The sequence below is a fragment of the Pelodiscus sinensis genome, chromosome 19 (genome assembly GCF_049634645.1).
Source record: "Pelodiscus sinensis isolate JC-2024 chromosome 19, ASM4963464v1, whole genome shotgun sequence".
NCBI classification, from domain to species: Eukaryota; Metazoa; Chordata; order Testudines; family Trionychidae; genus Pelodiscus; species Pelodiscus sinensis.
This window is the reverse complement of record NC_134729.1, coordinates 28318850-28337196: the sequence shown is the minus strand read 5'-3', so window position 1 is coordinate 28337196 and position 18347 is coordinate 28318850. Positions and strand designations below refer to the sequence as shown.

The 18347-nt window shown below is 52.0% G+C and overlaps 1 protein-coding gene across 1 annotated transcript in view; it reads left to right on the top strand.

Moving 5' to 3' along the window:
• Window positions 1-2495, top strand: part of ONECUT3 (one cut homeobox 3) — a 78621-nt gene extending 76126 nt beyond the window's left edge. The window contains exon 2 of the mRNA XM_075903400.1: window positions 2203-2495. Within this exon, the coding sequence (XP_075759515.1) occupies window positions 2203-2495 (293 nt within the window). The remainder of the gene's footprint in view (window positions 1-2202) is intronic.
• Window positions 2496-18347: the final 15852 nt, after the last annotated feature.

The following is an 18347-nucleotide window of genomic DNA, read 5'->3' as shown; positions in this document are numbered from 1 at the left end:
GCCAATTGCTCCTTGTTCTGCCACCTGCCACCACTGAGAACAGCCTCTCTCCATCCTCTTTGGAACCCCCCTTCAGGGAGTTGCAGGCTGCTCTCAAATCCCCACTCACTCTTCTCTTCTGCAGACTAAACAAGCCCAAATCCCTCAGCCTCTCCTCATAGGTCATGTGCTCCAGCCCCCTCATCATTTTTGTTGCCCTCCACCGAACTCACTCCAGTGTATCCTCATCCTTTCTATAGTGGGAGTCCCAGAACTGGACGCAATACTCCAGATGTGGCCTTCCCAGTGCCGAATAAAGGGGAATAATCACTTCCCTGGATCTGCATGGCAAAAGCTTTCCCTGAAAGAGCAAAATTTGAGCATTTGGGCAAAGAAAAAATTCACGTATTTAAGTCATTTCTTCAGCCCATGTGCAGAAACTTGAATGGGGCTTTATTCATTATTTATTTTATTACTGAGCCTCAGTCACGGCCCAGGAGCCCACCCTGCAATGGGCCTGGCTGAGTTGATTGAGTTGGGGTCAGTCCTGCTTTGGGCAGGGGGCTGGACTCAATGACCTCCTGGGTCTCTTCCAGCCCTGGGATTCTAGGATTCTCTGACATGCAACCACAAAAAGCTAAAAGGCAGCCCCTGTCCGAAAGCGCTCGCAATCTGCTCGATCCCCACACGCAACGTCCGTGTGCCACCCACAGGGGATAGCAGCTAGCTATTGCTCAGGCCGAGGGGGCATGATATAACTACAGAACCTGGTTCCATTGGACAGGAGCGTACCAATGAGTACTTAGGATAGGTCAGAACCCAGCAGCAGAAGAGTGTAGTGAAGGTATTTGGGGATGACTTCCTGGCCCGTTGCATGCATCGTTTCACAGGAAACGAGGAAGAGCCCCTTCCACCTTGGGAGCTGAATGATCGTTGCCTCATTTTGTTTGAGAACCACTGGTGCTGGCCAGGAAACACAAGCGGCCGTCACAGAAAGTCCACGTAGACAATTTCAGCTGTTTCAAGTTGGGACCTGCAGTAGTTCTGCAGAAAAGGACCTGGGGATTACAGTGGATGAGAAGCTGGATATGAGTCAACAGTGTGCCCTTGTAGCCATGAAGGCTAATGGCATATTAGGTTGCATTAAGAGGAGCATTGCCAGCAGATCCAGAGATGTCATTGTTCCCCTTTATTCGGTTCTGGTGAGGCCACATCTGGAGTACTGTGTCCAGTTCCGGGCCCCCTACTACAAAAAGGATGTGGAGGGTCCAGCGGAGGGCAACCAAAATGATGAGGGGTCTGGAGCACATGACCTGTGAGGAGAGGCTGAGGGACTTGGGTCTGTTTAGTCTGCAGAAGAGAAGAGTGAGAGGGGATTTGATAGCAGCCTTCAACTTCCTGAAGGGAGGTTCCAAAGAGGCTGGAGAGAGGCTGTTCTCAGTAGTGACAGATGGCAGAACAAGGAGCAATGGTCTCAAGTTGTGGTGGGAGAGGTCCAGGTTGGATATTAGGAAAAACTATTTCCCTAGGAGGGTGGTGAAGCACTGGAATGGGTTACCTAGGGAAGTAGTGGAGTCTCCATCCCTAGAGGTGTTTAAGTCTTGGCTTGACAAAGCCCTGGCCGGGTTGATTTAGTTGGGATTGGTCCTGCCTAGAGCAGGGGGCTGGACTTGACCTTCTGAGGTCTCTTCCAGCTCTACAGTTCTATGATTCTATGATCTGGGTTCAGGGACAGATCCATGGGTCTGTGGTTTACAGGCTCGTTGATTGTCCAGTTGAAGCCAACAAAGAGCAGCAGAAGCTGATGGAGACCAACACAAGGTGTCTGATGGGGCCAGCTGGAATCTCTGCGGTAGTGCCGTGAGCTAGGCAGGAGAGAAATGCATACTTCCTGGTATTCAGGAGGTCCCAAATTGGGGAGGCAAAATCAAGCCACAAGTTTCCTCTGACTCCATCCCTGCTGCTGGAAGAAGACACGGGGGTGGCCCATGAGTTGCAAGTCTCCAAGGGCTTCCCCGTGTTCATTTGCATGGCATGTCTGAGGCAGGTGGCTCCATCCCAAGAGATGGAGGAAAGAGAGAGGCGGAGAGAGATGGAGCAGTGGCAGAGAGGGAGGGCGGAAGTAGGGAGAGAGAAGCTGCCGCTGCTCTTGAGAGAGAAGAGAGCTGGGCACCAGGGGCCCACACCCAATTAATGGCCGTGTTCTTTCTTTTGAACGTCTAGCCTGCAAACGCAAAGAACAGGAGCAGCAGAAAGACAGGAACCTGCAGCCTAAGAAACAGCGGCTGGTCTTCACGGACCTGCAGCGCCGCACCCTGATCGCGATCTTCAAGGAGAACAAGCGCCCCTCCAAGGAGATGCAGATGACCATCTCGCAGCAGCTGGGCCTGGAACTCAACACCGTCAGCAACTTCTTCATGAACGCCCGCCGGCGGTGCATGAACCGGTGGCAGGAGGATGCGGGCGCCAACCCTGGGGTTCCCTCATCTTCTACAAGCACTTTCTCCAAAGCATGACGCCCCTCTGCCGTCCCTCCCCACCCCTCGACCACTCCTTCCTCATGACAACGCCACCCTCCCGATCCCTACAAGCCACGCCGACCCGGCCGTCCAGGTGGGTGCTCTTGGGCGCTGCAGGGAAACCAACCCGCCAGACCCAGCATGCGGAGATGCTGCGACCTGCCCTGCAAACCTCGGCCTCGTCCTGTGTCTCACTGCCACATACAAGCCCCCAAAGAAGCTCACTTCAGTGGGGAACCATCCGGAATGGGGCAGCTTCCTGCACTTCAGAGCTCTGAGGAAACCCGCCCGCCCCAGGAGAGTGAGTGATCCCCAGGCTAGCGGGGCAATGGGGGCTCCTGCTTTTTACCTCAGAGAAGACTGTGCTCCACCCCCGCCCCTCATGCTCTGCCACAGGTACCAGGCTCCGCTTCCCATCGCGCGTTATTGGCCCTCCCCGTGTAAGACGTGAGATGGGAGGGGGTTTTCAGCCCCCAACTCGCTACGTGTCCAGCCTGTGAGGGAGAAAGGGGAGAGATGGGAGGCATACAGACCCTGTGCATGGAAGGCAAGCAGTGCTGAGGCATGTGACCTCCATTAATCTCACTTCAGCGGGAGTTCGGCTCTGTGGCCCTTTGCCAAACTCCAGCAGCCACCTCCTTGCAGCTTTCGGCTCCTGCGCAGGGCTAAAATCTGGCCCTTCCACACCAGGGGTGAGGTGCCGTGGCCCCCGAAGAGAGGATACGCTGAGACGCAGCCTTTAAAGGTACCAGAGCAGCCCAGGCTTGGGAGTAGGCGCTCTGCTCCCTTTCAAGAGCTATTGCTCGCAGGAAGAGCAGGGCCGTGTGACGGAGCCATGCAAGCATGGCAAATGGGCAGTCGGACTCCTGGGTCTAGTCCCAGCTCTCCCACTGACTGGACGTAACACCCTCGAGCGAGTCGCCATGCCTTCCCTCCGCTCCAGCCCCGGCTTTGCAAATGCTTCCTTGTGGACAGGAGGCTTACGGGTGAATGATCATGCCAAGTGCTTTCAAGACCCCGATTTGGAGAGCAAAGCACTGAGATGGTAGTAACAAGGGTCGCTTATTGCACGCGAGCTAACCCAGCGCAAACGGTAGCTCCCCGCAGGGGCCGGGCACATCCGGATGAGACCTGTAGGCTGTGAGCAAGAGATCAGTCTCCCATTCCCGCCATCCACCCCACCTCGCAGCCGAGAGACCATGCCCAGGAAAGGTCATTTGATTTTCTGAAGAGCATCCACCATGGCCCCCAGTCATGACGCCAAGTGCACAAAAGAGGTCCAAACAACCCCAACCCCAAGAGAAGACCCTTTTCTTCCTCGATTCCTTCCAAAGAAATTCCACACCCAAGGAAAAAACGCAGAGACGCTACCATCACAATGCTCCCCCCTCCCCTGCTCACCTCGCTCTGCAAGCCCGGTGACCCGGGAGCCAGCACAGGCGGCTGCTCAGCTGAATTGCACTGTGTCACCTAGAGTTCAAGCAGGTCTAGAAGCACATTTTAGCGACATAAATCGGGTATAAAAATAATCGTTGGAAAAGACCCAAGAGGAACGACTACGCCTGAAGGAGCTGGTCTGTCTTGGGGCCTGGATTGGTGAGACCAGTCTGGCTCCGCAAGGAGCTTCACTTGAATTCAGTTTCAGTTTTGGTTGATAAGCAAACCCAAGCAAAGCACTGTTTTGACTGCTTTGTGTCTTTCCTCCCGCTCCCCAACACACGCACTGTCTCCCCCGCCCGCGGCCCCTCCCTCTCCGCCCCTTCCCCATCTCTGTTACCAAAGAAGGAAAACCAAAATCGCAACGCAACTGACATTGGTGCACGATGGAAAACCAAAACATATGGATCGGTTTAATATATATATATATATACACACATACATATGTGTTTCATGCGTGTGTCTATATATGGGGGAAATTTAAAAAAAAACAATAAGCCAAAGAGGAATTAAAACAAAACAAAACCCCTCACCTAAAAAAACCCGGCAACTTGCGAAAGACGACAGATTTTTTTGTGTGCCAATTAACAACCTGCCTTAAAAGCAAAATCCTAGCGAGATGGTACTAGCTTCAAAATTATTGGTTCCTCTGAGCTCTCAATGGTGACTCGTGCCATATACAAATTCATCCCAAAGCAAGAGGATTGAGATCAGCTATCAACTAACTACCCCACCCTGCCGTATGCCTCCGGAGAATACTCCGGTGCCTCCTTGGGGAGAGGAGGCAGCGTGGCAGGTGACAATGGGGCAGGGAAAAAAAGAGGAGGTCACATCCCATGCTGGGAAATTTTTTAAAAAGGGACAATATTGAATTGATGCGGGTAAAATAGTACCATCTTTGATCTAGCGCTACGGTTTCTTCTATTCACTTTACTTTGAAAACTGGTCTGTTGTGCAACAGCAAGGCACCTTGTTGAAAAGAATGAAAGAAGGGGAAAATACCCAGCGATCTATATAGATAGAGAGATAGGGGAAAAAAGACAGAAAGAAAAAAAGAGAGGAAAGAAATAGACCAACCAATCAATAAATAGCCTATTGGTTTTGGAATCATCCCCAGAGGTATCGGGACGCCTTATGACAGTCACACCAAAGCAATCATTGAGAAAGGTGAGGTTGGGACAAACCAAATGTGGCTTGTGAGGAGGGTTGGGTCGAGATGGTTATGACCAAATCACCCGCGTGAGCCAACGCGAGAGCGGGAGGGACCGAAAGCGAATGGCAGGTGCCGCATCACGTTCTCCCAGCCGAAAGAAAACAGTCACGGAAAAGCCAACGTCCTTCCCTCCCTCCTGCCGCTGAGACTCCCCTCGTGTTGTTTCTTCTTGTCTTGTTGTGAAGCGGTGACAGGTTCCTGAACCCCAGCTAGGAGTATTCAAGGGCTGAGAAGCCAAGAAGGGGCCTTGGTTTGGGAAGGGACAAAAAAAAATAGAGCAACGCAGGCCCCGAGGATGCAAAGACATTTCTAGTGAGAACCCGAGAATCAAGGCTACCTCACTTGAGTTTTCAATTTCTGTGATTTGAAAATCACGTCTGATACCAAAGATTTTGTTCCCCTTGTCTGGTCTGTGCTGGAAACGCCACTTTCCCTGCTACCTTTGCGACAGGTATATGAGTAACCCCTTTTCCCCCTTGGCCTCCATCCCCACCCCAGCCTCCTGCTCCTTGTCTGAGCCCTCCCCTGCAGCCCTTTGCCAGCCCTAGCGAGCGAGAGAGACCAGGATGGTAGCATGGTAGATGAGTGCCTTTTTCTTGTACCAAAGGTGTGTGGCCATCTTTTTGCTTCTTTGCTTTTGTCCTAGAGACTCACGATTACCTCAGCTCTCTAAGCAGATGGATTCTGGCGATTCTTGCAGCCTTTGGGTGTTGGGACAGAAAAATGCCCCTTTTATGTTTCTGCTCCAAGCTCCTCATGGACAGAAACCTCCCTCCTTTACCTCCCCCTCTACCCTGATACCCAAGTCTCTTAAAAGGATCCAGAGCTCCCTTGCCCGCACCCTACCCCTCCGCTGTCAGCCCCCGCACTCCCTCACTTATCCCAGGCCATGCCCACCGCCCCTCACACAGGCCCTACAGGAGAGGGAAGCTGTTTTGGTGCAACCTGAATCGGCTCTTGGGACCATGCAGATATCAAAGAGATGAAAATGTTTCCCTGTTAAAAAGTCCCTTGTTCCTCCTCCTGTAGGACAAGATGGTACAATCCTAGGGCCAGATGTGGAGCTGTGCCTGCTTTTTGTAGCATGGGCTGAGCCTGCGGAGTAGCCGCTTCAGACGCTGCCAGGGCGAGGCTCCCAAATCCCAAGGCAGGAAGGGAAGAAAGGAGACAAACCCTCTGCTCAGCTCCATCCCGTGTATTCACTGGGAGCCTCCAGATCAGCTCAGAGGATGCTCTACGGGGGACACGCCCCTTCTTCCATCAGGATGCTCTGCCTTGTTCCTTTGGCTGTCTCCAAACCCCTCTTGTAGCCCGTCAGCTGGAGCCGTGCAATTCAGACCTGGCTCAAGTGGTGCCAGCCAGGGTCTCCTCCATTCCACAGCTCCACTTTTCTGATCGGGACTGTTTACAAATGCAGCAAGTTGGCACCAAAGCTGGGAGGAGCGGAAGGTAGTCTGAGAATGAGCTACAGTGGCGTGGGGACTGGGCAAGGCATTCCACCCCTCGCCATCCACCCCACCCTTGTGTCTGGGGTAACGCCATGCCCACAGGCCGGCTGTTATCAGAGGGTCTCAAACCAGAGATCTCCAGGCCTAAATACATGAGCCTTTTTGAGTTCAAAGACCCATTTCAGCAACCCCTCACTGTGGCCAGACAGACAGACAGCTGCAGGGATGGAGAACCACGCTGTCATTTTACTCTAATATTTCTGAGCTCAGTAAAGGACCCACAGCTGTAACGCCCCCCACCCTGGCCTTACTGCCTGCCTCTTAAAGCGGCAGCGTCTCCAGACCCCCCCAAAAAAATCACAGCCCAGATTTGCAAAGGGGCCTCAGTCATTTGGGCATCTTATACTTTTGGGGGAGATGATCAGGCCAGACCCGGATCCGGCTGTGCTAGGCAAGAAGTCAGATGAAGTAATGCTCCCTCCTGGGTGAAAAATCTAGGAGTCAACCAATGACACCAGCATAAATGCAGAATAATTCTCCACTCACTTCAGGGTCACAGAGATCAGAAGCCGGCTCTTGGCCTTCATTTGAAGTATTGCCTAGATGGGGCATCGAGGCCTGTGTGGCTTGGTTCTGGTCCTATGGAAACTGGAAGTAATCCCAGTCCCAGAGTGTACATTTGCCAGGGCGAACACGGAGCATTTGTATGAGTCCAATATTCCCTGGAAAACCAATGACCGGGGGGGGGGGGTGTCCCCTCATTCAATTACCCACATTTTGCAGTGTGTGAATACCACTGGAGACTCGTTTCCATTTATCTCACTGGCCTCTGCGGCCCATTCCCCGCCCCTCACGCTGCCTTGACCAGCAAGTGAGAAATAATGTGTTATCCACACACACACACACACACACACACACACACACACACACACACACACCTGCCACCGCATCCCGGTGGTATCAAAGATCAGCAGCACAAACGCTCACACACACACACACACCTGCCACTGCATCCCGGTGGTGTCAAAGATCAGCAGCACAAACGCTCAGCCACCCCTGGTCACTTGCGACAAGGCAGGTCCCGCCCTCACTCATTTCGTGGCTCGGATCAGTTGCACACGGGTCTCTGATGCCCAAAGCCCCACCCCCGGGGGGTGGAAACAGGAGTCGAGTCTGGAGAGCACCGCCAGCAGGTGCTCACATCCCACTGACTTCAAGCCAAGTCAACCCCACGCTTAAACGCTCCTTTGAATGGCGGCACCCTCTGGAAACAGCGTGTTAAATGTGGTGCCAGGATGAAACGGTTCCCAGCTGCCTGGGGCCAAACTAGATGGGGATCGAAACCTAGGAAGGGCCGTAGAAGGTGGTTTTTAAACACGGTTCTACTAACACCGTATGGTTCAGCTGGGCCCAGGGTTCCAAACCTCCATTCTTAGCCCAATGATAGTTTCAAAGCAACCTAACAGCTTTGGATGTCAGTTCCCGTTGACATTAAAGGCGGCTTTGGAAAACATGGTCCAAGCTGATTTTCCCCTTGGTCTTCCCAAGGATAAAGCAACAGGAGCCCTTCAAAATAGGCACATTGGGTGATCAACCACCCATGCCAAATACCTCCCCAATCCCCCTCCATCCTACAACTCATTCCCCTGGCCTTACCCATCCCAGGTCTTTCCCCCTGCAGCCCTCTGCCCAATACCCACATGGCTTTTGATACCAAAGACATTTTTCCATGCATGGGAAAGCCCTTTTTTTAGGCCCAGCACAGACCTTACAAGCCTTTGACAATGTTCTCTGAAATACCTCAAAATATTTAATGTATAGTTTATGTGATAAAAAAAATTACTTAGCTAGTTTTTGGAATTTGTGACTTGAAGCTTTATACTGTTAAATTATAATTTTGCAGAAGACGGCATGTTCTTATTTCTTTGACGCGTTCAATGGGAGACATATTGAATGTTAAGGAAATGAAAGCTGGTTAGTTTCACGATAAAAAGAGAGTGAGAGAGAGAGAAAGAGAGAGAGAAAGATTTAAAAAAAAAAAGGACCCGTGGAGTTTACAGATTTCATATTTAAACAAGTCCTTTTAAAAAAAATAATGCTGATGATACCTTTGCGTTGGGATGTGTTACTTTTCTCTGAGTCATGTCTTACGAGAGTATTTATTATATGTGTTCTGTGTTCTAATGTAATTTAAGGAGAAAAAAAGACAAAAAAAAGACAAGATGAAAATTTGATTTATGCATGAAGAATATACTCTTTCTTGAAGTAATGTAATAATTATTCAGGGTAAGGTGGGAGGGGAGGGTTACAATGTGTATTTTGTCCACCGGGTTTCATTTGACTAGGGCTTCTCTGCATGGATCATGTTTTTCAACGTCAGGCACTCATGGGAGACGATTCTTTCTTTGGTTTTCTTCTTCGCTTCCTTTCCTTTTGATAGAATTATGTTGTCACAACGCCGGGAGTTTAGAAGACACCCCTCCCCCGCAGTGAGGAGGCGGGGGGAGGGGAGAAGGGGAATCCTTATTGAGGATTTGGACTGAGTCACATGGCAGATCCTAGTGCCCAGCCAACAGGGTAAGCGTGTGTGGGGCTTGTGCTCCTAAGCGCATCCATCAGTGGCCATCATGGCTTCCATCCCGTCTGACCTCCCCACCCCTTAAAACAAATTCCAAAAAATCCCTCCTTGTCAAAGATTTTTCCTTGTAATCTCGAGTCACCTTGGTTTGTTTTAACCAGCTCTGTTGGCTCGCTCAGTAGCAAATCACAAGTGTCTTTGTGCCGGAGAAAGAGAGAGAGAGAGAGAGACAATCAGTCACAGTGACGCCTGGAACTCCATCCGCAAGACTCAGCTGAGACAAGGGAAACAGCCTCGCCTGGGCCCAAATCAATGAGAACGCTGCAACCGCATCCCCTTTGCTGTAGCCTCTTGGGCTCCGGTGCTAGGCTCTAGCCAGGCCAGGAACACAATGAGGTGAGAGGTTTCAAAGCCACCCAAGTGATTTGCTCCCTCAGATCCCATGGACTGCAAATCCCCTTGGAAGCTATGGGGAACAGGCAATGCCAGGTTCCACTCCCACGCTTGAGGATGGACTCAGAGCCAGTTTAAGTCCATTTAGACCCGTTCCCGACCGTGTTCCCTCTAATTTTTTCCATCCATGTGCGGAATATTTTTTTAGCGTGCCCCAAGGCATGTGCGGATGGGCACCACCAGCAGAAACACAAGTTGCCGCCGCTGGATGCTCTGCTAATCAGCTGGGTGGCATTTGAATTTCTCCTAGGTGGCCACCCAAACGCTCAGCTTTCAGGGAACCATGGTTCGGTACTTCTGTGGCGCCACTGACCACAGCACCTCGCAAGCTTCACACTGCCCCTGTGAGGTAGGGTAGATGGGGACCCAAGACATGGAGACTAGCCTAAGGGCCTGATGGGAACCAGGGTCTGCTAAGCTATGGGTTTATCCCCTTCTCCCTCACTACCCAGCTGTAGGCTATTGCGGGCCCTATGCCTGGCCTCTTGTACTGCGGCTTGTGTGGAACAATTCTCAAAGAGCCGTCTCTTCATCACTCAAGCACGCCAGGAATTATAAACATGAAAGCTAAGTGGTTGGTTGGTTCGTTACATCGAATTATAATTGTCACCATTTCAGCTGATGGCTCATTTTGGTGCCCTTCCCTCAGTGTGAAATTCACGTGCCTGGGGCAGCGTACTACAGACTATTCCCTGTATAACCGGGCTCCGTTTCTAGTCAATTTCACCGGCGTTCCCTGTGCGGCTGCTGCTCCCTTTGGACGACCCGCACCCCGGGGGGAATGTTCTAAGCAGCTCTCTCTCCGACCCCTGCAAGCGTGCCCGAGCCGGCTGAGCGCAGCACGGACGCACCTGCTTGACTTTGAGCAGGTGGGTGGCAGCATCAGAGTCGCACCTGACTACGGGCTTTGCTGGATCGGCTCCGGCAGCGCCTGACAGTGGAACGGGACACAAAATGGGCCCTGCTGCCCGCCCAGCCCCACGTGTCCAAAGACGGCAGGAATATTCGGGGAGCATTAAAAGACAAGGAAACAGCAACAGCTGGGGAGGGAAAGAGCATAAACTACCTTCTCTTCACAAGCGCCACAAGAGCCATCCCTTAAATCCCCCACCCACTGCAGGCCACTTTCGCCCCCAAGCCAGCCCCATCCCTGCAGCTGGGACTCAGTGGGGGGCAGGCAATGGGCAGCGTCTACCCAGAAGAGTTTCTTTGCAGACAGTGCCCCTCTAGAGGCAGCATGAGACAGTATCTCCTCCAGCCACACTCTCCTTGGCCCTGCTGCCTTGGTCCAGCCTCCTGTGCCATACAAAGGCCCAGGGCCAATGTTCCCTCTAATTTTGTCCATCCATGTGCAGAATAAATGTTGTCATGTGCACTGAGGCAGATGCGCACCACCAAAATAAACAACAGCTTCCGGCAATGGGTGCTCTGCTGAGCCACTGGGGGGCATTTGAATCTCTCCCAGGTGGCCGTCCAAAGCGCTCAGTTTACAGGAAACCCTGCCCAGGAGTTAGGCAAAACGTTGTTGTCCCCTCTTCTAAGGGGCCCAACAGCCCCTTCCCCTTCCTGGGGCTTTGCTTAGCACCGTCCCTAGCGCTTGCATTGCAGCATGAGAGCCTGGCCTGGCCCATCCAGGTTGTGGGTTCTTGAAGGGGGGGGCACCCCAAATATTTTTTTGCCCAGCAGCCCTGCTCTCACCTTGCAAATAAATGGGACTTTCAGCATCACCTCCCTGCTGAACCTCCCGCCGAGATTCCCAGATTCCTCACCCCCGGCCCTCACTGGCACCTTCTCCATACACAGGAGCTTTCCCCCAGACGTTCTCACCCCCTCAGTCCATGGCTCCATCCACAGGGCTCTGAGCCTGAACTGGCAGGAATCGGGTGTCCAGCGTGGCTGTGACGGCCCATCCATCCCTCCTGGAGCAGGGGAGCATCCCTGGCATTGCCTAATCGGGGCCCCCTTGGCATTGTGGTCCAAGCTCACAGCTCTCCTACGTGCGAGGGCTCCGCTGGTTTGCACGGCACTGAGCACGTGGCTCCCACAAAGCGGAGCGGCGGGGGCAAGGTGGGATTTGGCGGACGGGCCCGGAAGCCGCACCTTCATTCTGCTCCCGGCCGAGCCGACAGGCTGGACTCAGCTGGGCAGACACTGGGCACAGCAGCAAGTCCAGACTCCGCCCTGCTCCCCCCTTGTTCCTGTCTGTGCCTGGAACGGAAGAGGCCTCTTTGCCCAGGCGAAGCCAGAGACGGTCACCCCAACCCAGCACCGGCACCCGGCTCGTCTGCCCCGGGCTCCCCTCGGCGTTGCCGCCTGCCCCGACAGTCACCAAAATGGCTGGAGGCGCCACCGTTCACGAAACCAAAGACTTTCCCGTACAGGGATCGACAATCCTAGGGGTGTCCTCGCGCCAATTCGCTCAACCAGGGCCGTCCCTGAAGAGCAGGTGCAAGCTGTGGGGAGCAGGCGCAAGCGCTGGCCCCTGTGGGGCTGAGCAAAGGCCGGTGACCGGCGTTTTCATCCTTCCTCGAGGTGGAATTCTGGTGCTGACCTGTGGCCTCCTGTTGAGCCAATTCTGGGCATCTGTCCCCTAGCGCCCCCTGCTGCATTGCACCCACGATTACACACCGAGGGTGCAATGCAGCAGGGGGCGCTAGAGATTTCTGAACCTGGCGCTGGTACTGGGTTGGGAGCCAGGAGATTTGGGTTTTGGGTCTTGGTGGCTCTGCCCACTGACCTCTGGGCACGTCATTTCCTTGTCCCACACCCCAGCTCTGCATTGTAAGATGGGAGTAAAGAGACTGCGTGGTGCTTCGAGATCTACAGCGGGACCATGCTCTCTATGGGGAGAGCCAAGTCTTAGCCTGCCCCTCCAGCCCCTCCGAGAGCAAACAGTTGGTGCAATGTGCCAGAACAATCACTGGTAATACTATGGCAAGGGGGATGGAATGTAGCATTCTAGCGGTAAAATCCTAGCTCCACTGCTCCTCAAGCCATCCCTTGGAAGGGGGACACGATTTTGCCCTATACAGCGCTCTAATGCAGCACCTGCTGACTGTAGTGCTATTTCCACAGCTGGAATGGGGGGGGGGGGGGGGAAGGCTTGCTTTTAATTAGTGATCACCCAGCTTCCAAAATTGCTAATTTGTCCCTTTCTGGCCCAATCTGCCCCGAGGTGTCTGTGTAAGAGTTGCTAGTCTGCTTTGATTTGGGCCACCTTTTTCCCAGTGACAATGTTTTTAATAGAAAAAATGAGAGTTTGTCAAAAAGTTCTTGTATGGGAGGGGAAATGTCATTTTGAGAGCCTTAAACACGTGCAACGACACATTTTGAAAAGGCCATTTTTTTAGTTTCAAAATTGTTCATTTCAAAATGGTGAAACAAAATCCCATTTTCTTAGGGTTTTGTTGCTGTTGTTTTTATTTCTTTCTTAGCTGTACCACTGGGGGAGAAAGATACGAGAAAGAGAAAAAAGAAGAAGGAAATCCAAATAGTTAACGTGCATTTAAAAAAAAAGGAAAGAAAAAAATTGTTTGATTTAAAAGAATGAAAACCCTCAAACAAAATAAAAGCCATTTTCTTTTTTAAGAGTGGCCAGCACTAATCCCACTGTGCTGTCTGTACATATTAGAATGGCTAATTTCCTCGAAGTCATCCAATTCAATTCCACCCATGTTGTGCTCATCTAACAACTATTCTGTGACTATGAGTTTGCTAGTTCTCTGGCCAGTTCCCTATGATAAGACGTTCCCCATCGGCAAAGCGGGGTGCCTTGCATCAGTAGGGTATTTGAGTAGGAGCCTAAATTTAAGCATGCGAGTAAAGAGACTAGTAATGTGCTTAAAGTTAAGCACAGGTTGGTTGGTTCTGGGCCTGGCACACATGCTGCATCTTTGGGGACCAGGCTTGCAGCTGGGGGTGGTTGTGAGGGGCCAACACTCTCTCCCATGCAGCGGTTTGCTCTCAGCAGGGCGGGACTGGTCCCAGCTAGTGCTGGCACATGCCTGGCATGCCCTTGGAACGGCAGCAGCTCTGAGAACTCCCATGGCAGCACTTCTCAAGCCATGGGACTGAGCTCATCGCTGGCCCGTGTGGAGCAGGGGAGGCCGACCTGGAAGCATTTTCACTTCAGAGCCCACCAAAGCAGGGAGACCCGTGCACATGGGGCAGGGACGGGCAAGCCCGAGCTCTTTTGTGGCAGAGAATCTCAGGCACACTGCAGTGCCGTGCTGTGCCTCAGTTTCCCCACCTATAAAACATCATTTCCTTTGCCCTGCGGGGACAGCCTAGGAGTGAGGCTTCATCCTGCAGGCCCAGATCCACCCAGCTGTTTAGGTTCCTAACATCCACTGGCTGAATAATGTTGAGGGCTTGGGCCTCGGAGTGGTGCAGTAGGAGAGCGGTTCCTTTTGCCAGCCCAAAGAGCTTGGTCCTGCTTTTGCTGAGGCCTGCTTAGAAATCGGAGCAGCCAAGGAGAACGCCCCAGGATACGCCGCCCCCATGGCTTGAAGGGACAGGGCTCCACCAGAGCCTGCACATTCTCTGTGCAGGCTCTGGTGGGAGAAGAGCTCCATCTCTGCTCCTGATGCCCCCAGGCCAGCCTGAGTGAGGAAAGCAACACAGAACGTTTCGTGGCGGCCTCCCTGGTTTAAACCCTGTGTGACTCCATTCGTTTCAGGGAAGGCCTGATCCAAAACGGATTTAAGTCGGACACGTTCCCATTGACGTGCATGGGATCAGCCCCTGCCCACACACGTAGTTGTGATCTATGTCTCTTCGGCCTCCAAAGCCACACAGTGATTTTACATCGGTTTAGGGAAACCGAGGCAAGCCGCTCTGTGAATCCCTTTAAACTGATTTAGTTTGCTTCAATAAATGCATAGGCCCGAGCTGGACCAGAGTGTCTGGCCACGCGAGAGTTTACATTGATTAACCCAATCGGTTTTTACCCCCATGCAAATTCTAGCCGTAGAAGTGAGTGGCAAGCAAGTCAAGTCCTACCTGCCTACCTGAGTCCTTGGGCTTGGCTCAGCAGTGACTGGGTGAGGGTGTCTGGCCTGTGCTGGCTGGGACAGACCAAACGATCACAGTTGTGCCTTCTGGTCTTGGAACCTATGAATCGAGGACTCATTTTCCCTTGTCTCCGGGGTCACAGTCGCCCCAAGTAGGGTTGGGAGCCAGGGTCAGCTCTGGAGCCACACGGCCCTATGTGGAATCCAATTCCTCTTACATCTTTCTTTCTTTGGGCTTTTTTTTTTTTAAATCAATAACAATTTTTAAAAACAGATTTATTCCCCCTGAAATTTAAAAATAGAAAAAGACCAAATCGACCAGAAATCAGCCCCAAAACGGACTATTCCAGACACCTCGAAAAACAATCACTTGTCTTTTTTCTATAGCAATAGGTGATGCTCACCCAGGGACGACACGAACTTTGGAGGGAGGCGGTGCGGGGGAGGGGACTGCGTCTCTTTAATTTTTAAATGGCTTTTTTCGTTTAATTGAATTGATTTATTGTGCTACTGTGTCACTGGTAATCTCATGGGATCGGGGCTATTCTGCAGCAAACTGCAATGGGTACTCCTCTGTGTCTTGCAATTCTGTTTGTTTAAGCTATTTACAAAGGTTAAAAAATTAAAAAGCGTCATATGTGTTAGGCACTTTATCCAAATTGTGCTGTGTAATTCGGAGTTGTGGGGCCGGGCTCCTTTGACGAGTCATGCAGGGGGAGGTTACCGGGTATTCTTAACTCCAGCCTGTTGGCAGATTTTAAAGGGGGGAAAAAAATCTCTATTTGTTCATCTTCTGCTGTTCATGACTGTGTTGTAAGTTTCCGCAGCTTTCTGTTTCTTCAATAAATTATTTTCTAGTCATTCACCCTGGAGCACATATGTTAGCCAATCGCACAGTTTTCCTCAGCCTTTGGAGGGTGCTGCGGGGTCTTGTGTGATTTCATTTTCTTCTCTCTGGTTTAAAAGGGAGGCTTCAAACCCAGGGGCTGGATCCCCAGCTTCTGAAACCCGCTCAATGCCATAGACTTGGATGATTTCCTGCCCTAATGTATGTGTCACTATTACCCTCTCTGCTGGCTGGAGTCAAAGCCACACAGCTGTGTAGCCTAAACTCTGTAGATCTCCCTTTGCTCAAATGCTTGGGTTGGGGGGGGGAGCGGGTGATGCCCCGGCATCCTGAGGGGGTGATAAGGGAATGACCTTGGTCCACATGCACAAGGAGATGAAAAAGAAACTGACTAGAATCAAGTGAAACTGACTCATCTGGTTTCACACCCAAGGGGAAGGGATAATCCAGGTGTTTTTCATCACACATGTAAAGCCCCCTCTCAAAATGGCCTTATTGTGCAGTGAAAAACAGCCAAGTCATTCTTTTTTTCTTGGCTGGTGACACCAGAGGAGTCCATTTCACTTTGGATTCTAGTCCCTTTCTCGTGCAGGTGGTTACAAGAGGGCAATTTAGGTCTTATTGGCGGCCAGAGTTTCAAAGCCTCAAAAGGGCTTCCATAGGTTAGGCACCTAAATCCCATTGACTTAAATAGAAGTTAAGCCTCTAAATACCTTTGAGGAATTGGGTCTTAAATATCTTGCAAATCTGAACCATGCTCCAAATTTCCAGTGCATACCCAGAACCCATTAGCCCGGAGTTTGGGGCTGCATATGCCACATGGGGATGTTGAATGGGAATTTTGTTTAGCAAGCCAGAGACAATATTTTCTTGGGTTTGTATAACTCTTTAAAATGAACATTCATGGGCTTGATCTTTTGGCTTCTCAACAGCCAGGAGCTCAGGCTAGACAAATTCAAACTGGTAAGAAGCTGCAATAGTTTTCAAGAGTCGGGGTCATTCGGCAGTCAAATGGCTCACCCGGATGGGGTTCATCTTTAATAAGCACAAGTAAGGACACAAAAAGGGGCAGTTAAAATACAGACACACACTCATGCACACACACGCTTCTGGTTAGCCGCACCGCACCTACCTTTGTCACCTGCAAACCAGCTGAATCCTTTAGTCCTCTTCTGACACGGCACATCTGGAGTTCTTCCAGCCTCCTTTGCCCCATCAGAGGTGCTTTATATCCAACCCCTTCCATTTGGGATCTGCGGAACACTTGGGCCAAAAGAAATCTGATGAGGTTCAACAAGGACAAGTGCAGAGTCCTGCACTTGGAACGGAAGAATCCCAAACATTGGTACAGGCTGGGGACCGACTGGCTGGGTAGCAGTTCTGCAGAAAAGTACCTGGGGGTTACAGTGGATGAGAAGCTGGATCTGAGTCAACAGGGGGCCCTTGTAGCCAAGAAGGCTAATGGCATATTAGGCTGCATTAGGAGGAGCATTTCCAGCAGATCCGGAGAAGTGATTATTCCCCTTTATCCGGCTCTGGTGAGGTCACATCTGGAGTATTGCGTCCAGTTCTTAGCCTCCCACTGCAGAAAGGACGTGGACGCATTGGGAGAGGGTCCAGCGGAGGGCAACCAAAATGATGAGGGGGCTGGAGCACTTGATCTATGAGGAGAGGCTGAGGGATTTGGGCTTATTTAGTCTGCAGAAGAGAAGAGTGAGGGGGGATTTGAGAGCAGCCTTCAACTACCTGAAGGGGGGTTCCAAAGAGGCTGGAGAGAGGCTGTTCACAGTGGTGGTAGATGGCAGAACAAGGAGCGATGGGCTCAAGTTACAGTGGGGGAGGTTTAGGCTGGATATTAGGAAAATCGATTTCCCTAGGAGGGTGGGGAAGCCCTGGGCTGGGTTCCCTAGGGAGGGGGTGGAATCTCCATCCCTAGAGGTTTCTAAGTCTGGGCTTGTCAGGGCTCTGGCTGGGATGATTGAGTTGGGTTGGCCCTGCTTTGGGCAGGGGCTGGACTCGATGCCTCCTGAGGTTTCTGCCAGCCCTGGGATCCTATGACACAAGAATCCGTTGAGTCCTGTGGCCTGTTCCCCATAGCCACCAGCTCCAGGGAAGACCCCAGGCTGAGGCAGCAATGGGATAACTTGCTCCCTAGAGAAAGTTCCTGACCCTGCAATAGAGGGCGGCTGAGGCCCTGAAGCATCTGGGTTGATCTCCCTTCCAAAGCTCTGTTTGTTTGAATAGCTCCTCTTCCCCATCTGGAAGTTCCTGTCTGAGACTTCACTGCCCCCTGCGCTACCCCCTGGCCTTCTGATTTTAGGTTCCCAAAGGGCTGTAAAAATTACCAAAGGCGGACAAGTTAAACCCCAACCCGGCAGCATTTTGCTTTGCTTAAGCATAAGGGGATCAAATTTGCCTCGATAGTTACACAGACACATGCAACCCCATTGCAGCCCAGCGCCCCCAAATTAGGAGTCGAATGTAACCTTTGCCCCAGGGGTGTATCAGGATGGGACATGTGGGCGAGCAGGCAATAAGGAGGCCCTCCCCCCACGTCCCAGCTGGAGCACCAGGCGGGCAGTGGGTGAGCCCTGGTTGGAGCATGCGGTGGGCGGGTGGGACAGGGCTAGCGCAGGGACGGGGGGTGAGACAGGGTGAGGTGGGGGCCAGTTGCTAAGTCTCACCCATGGCTATGCCCCTGCTTTGCCCCAGCTGCTCAAGCTTAGAGAGACCCCAGTGGGGTGTAAGGAGGGTGTAAAACACTAACACCAGCGGGCTCCTTGCTCCCTCTAGTGGCTAGCACCGGAAAAGAGATTTCTGTTCGCTCCTGGGCATAATCCAATAGGCTGGGTCTTTTCGTG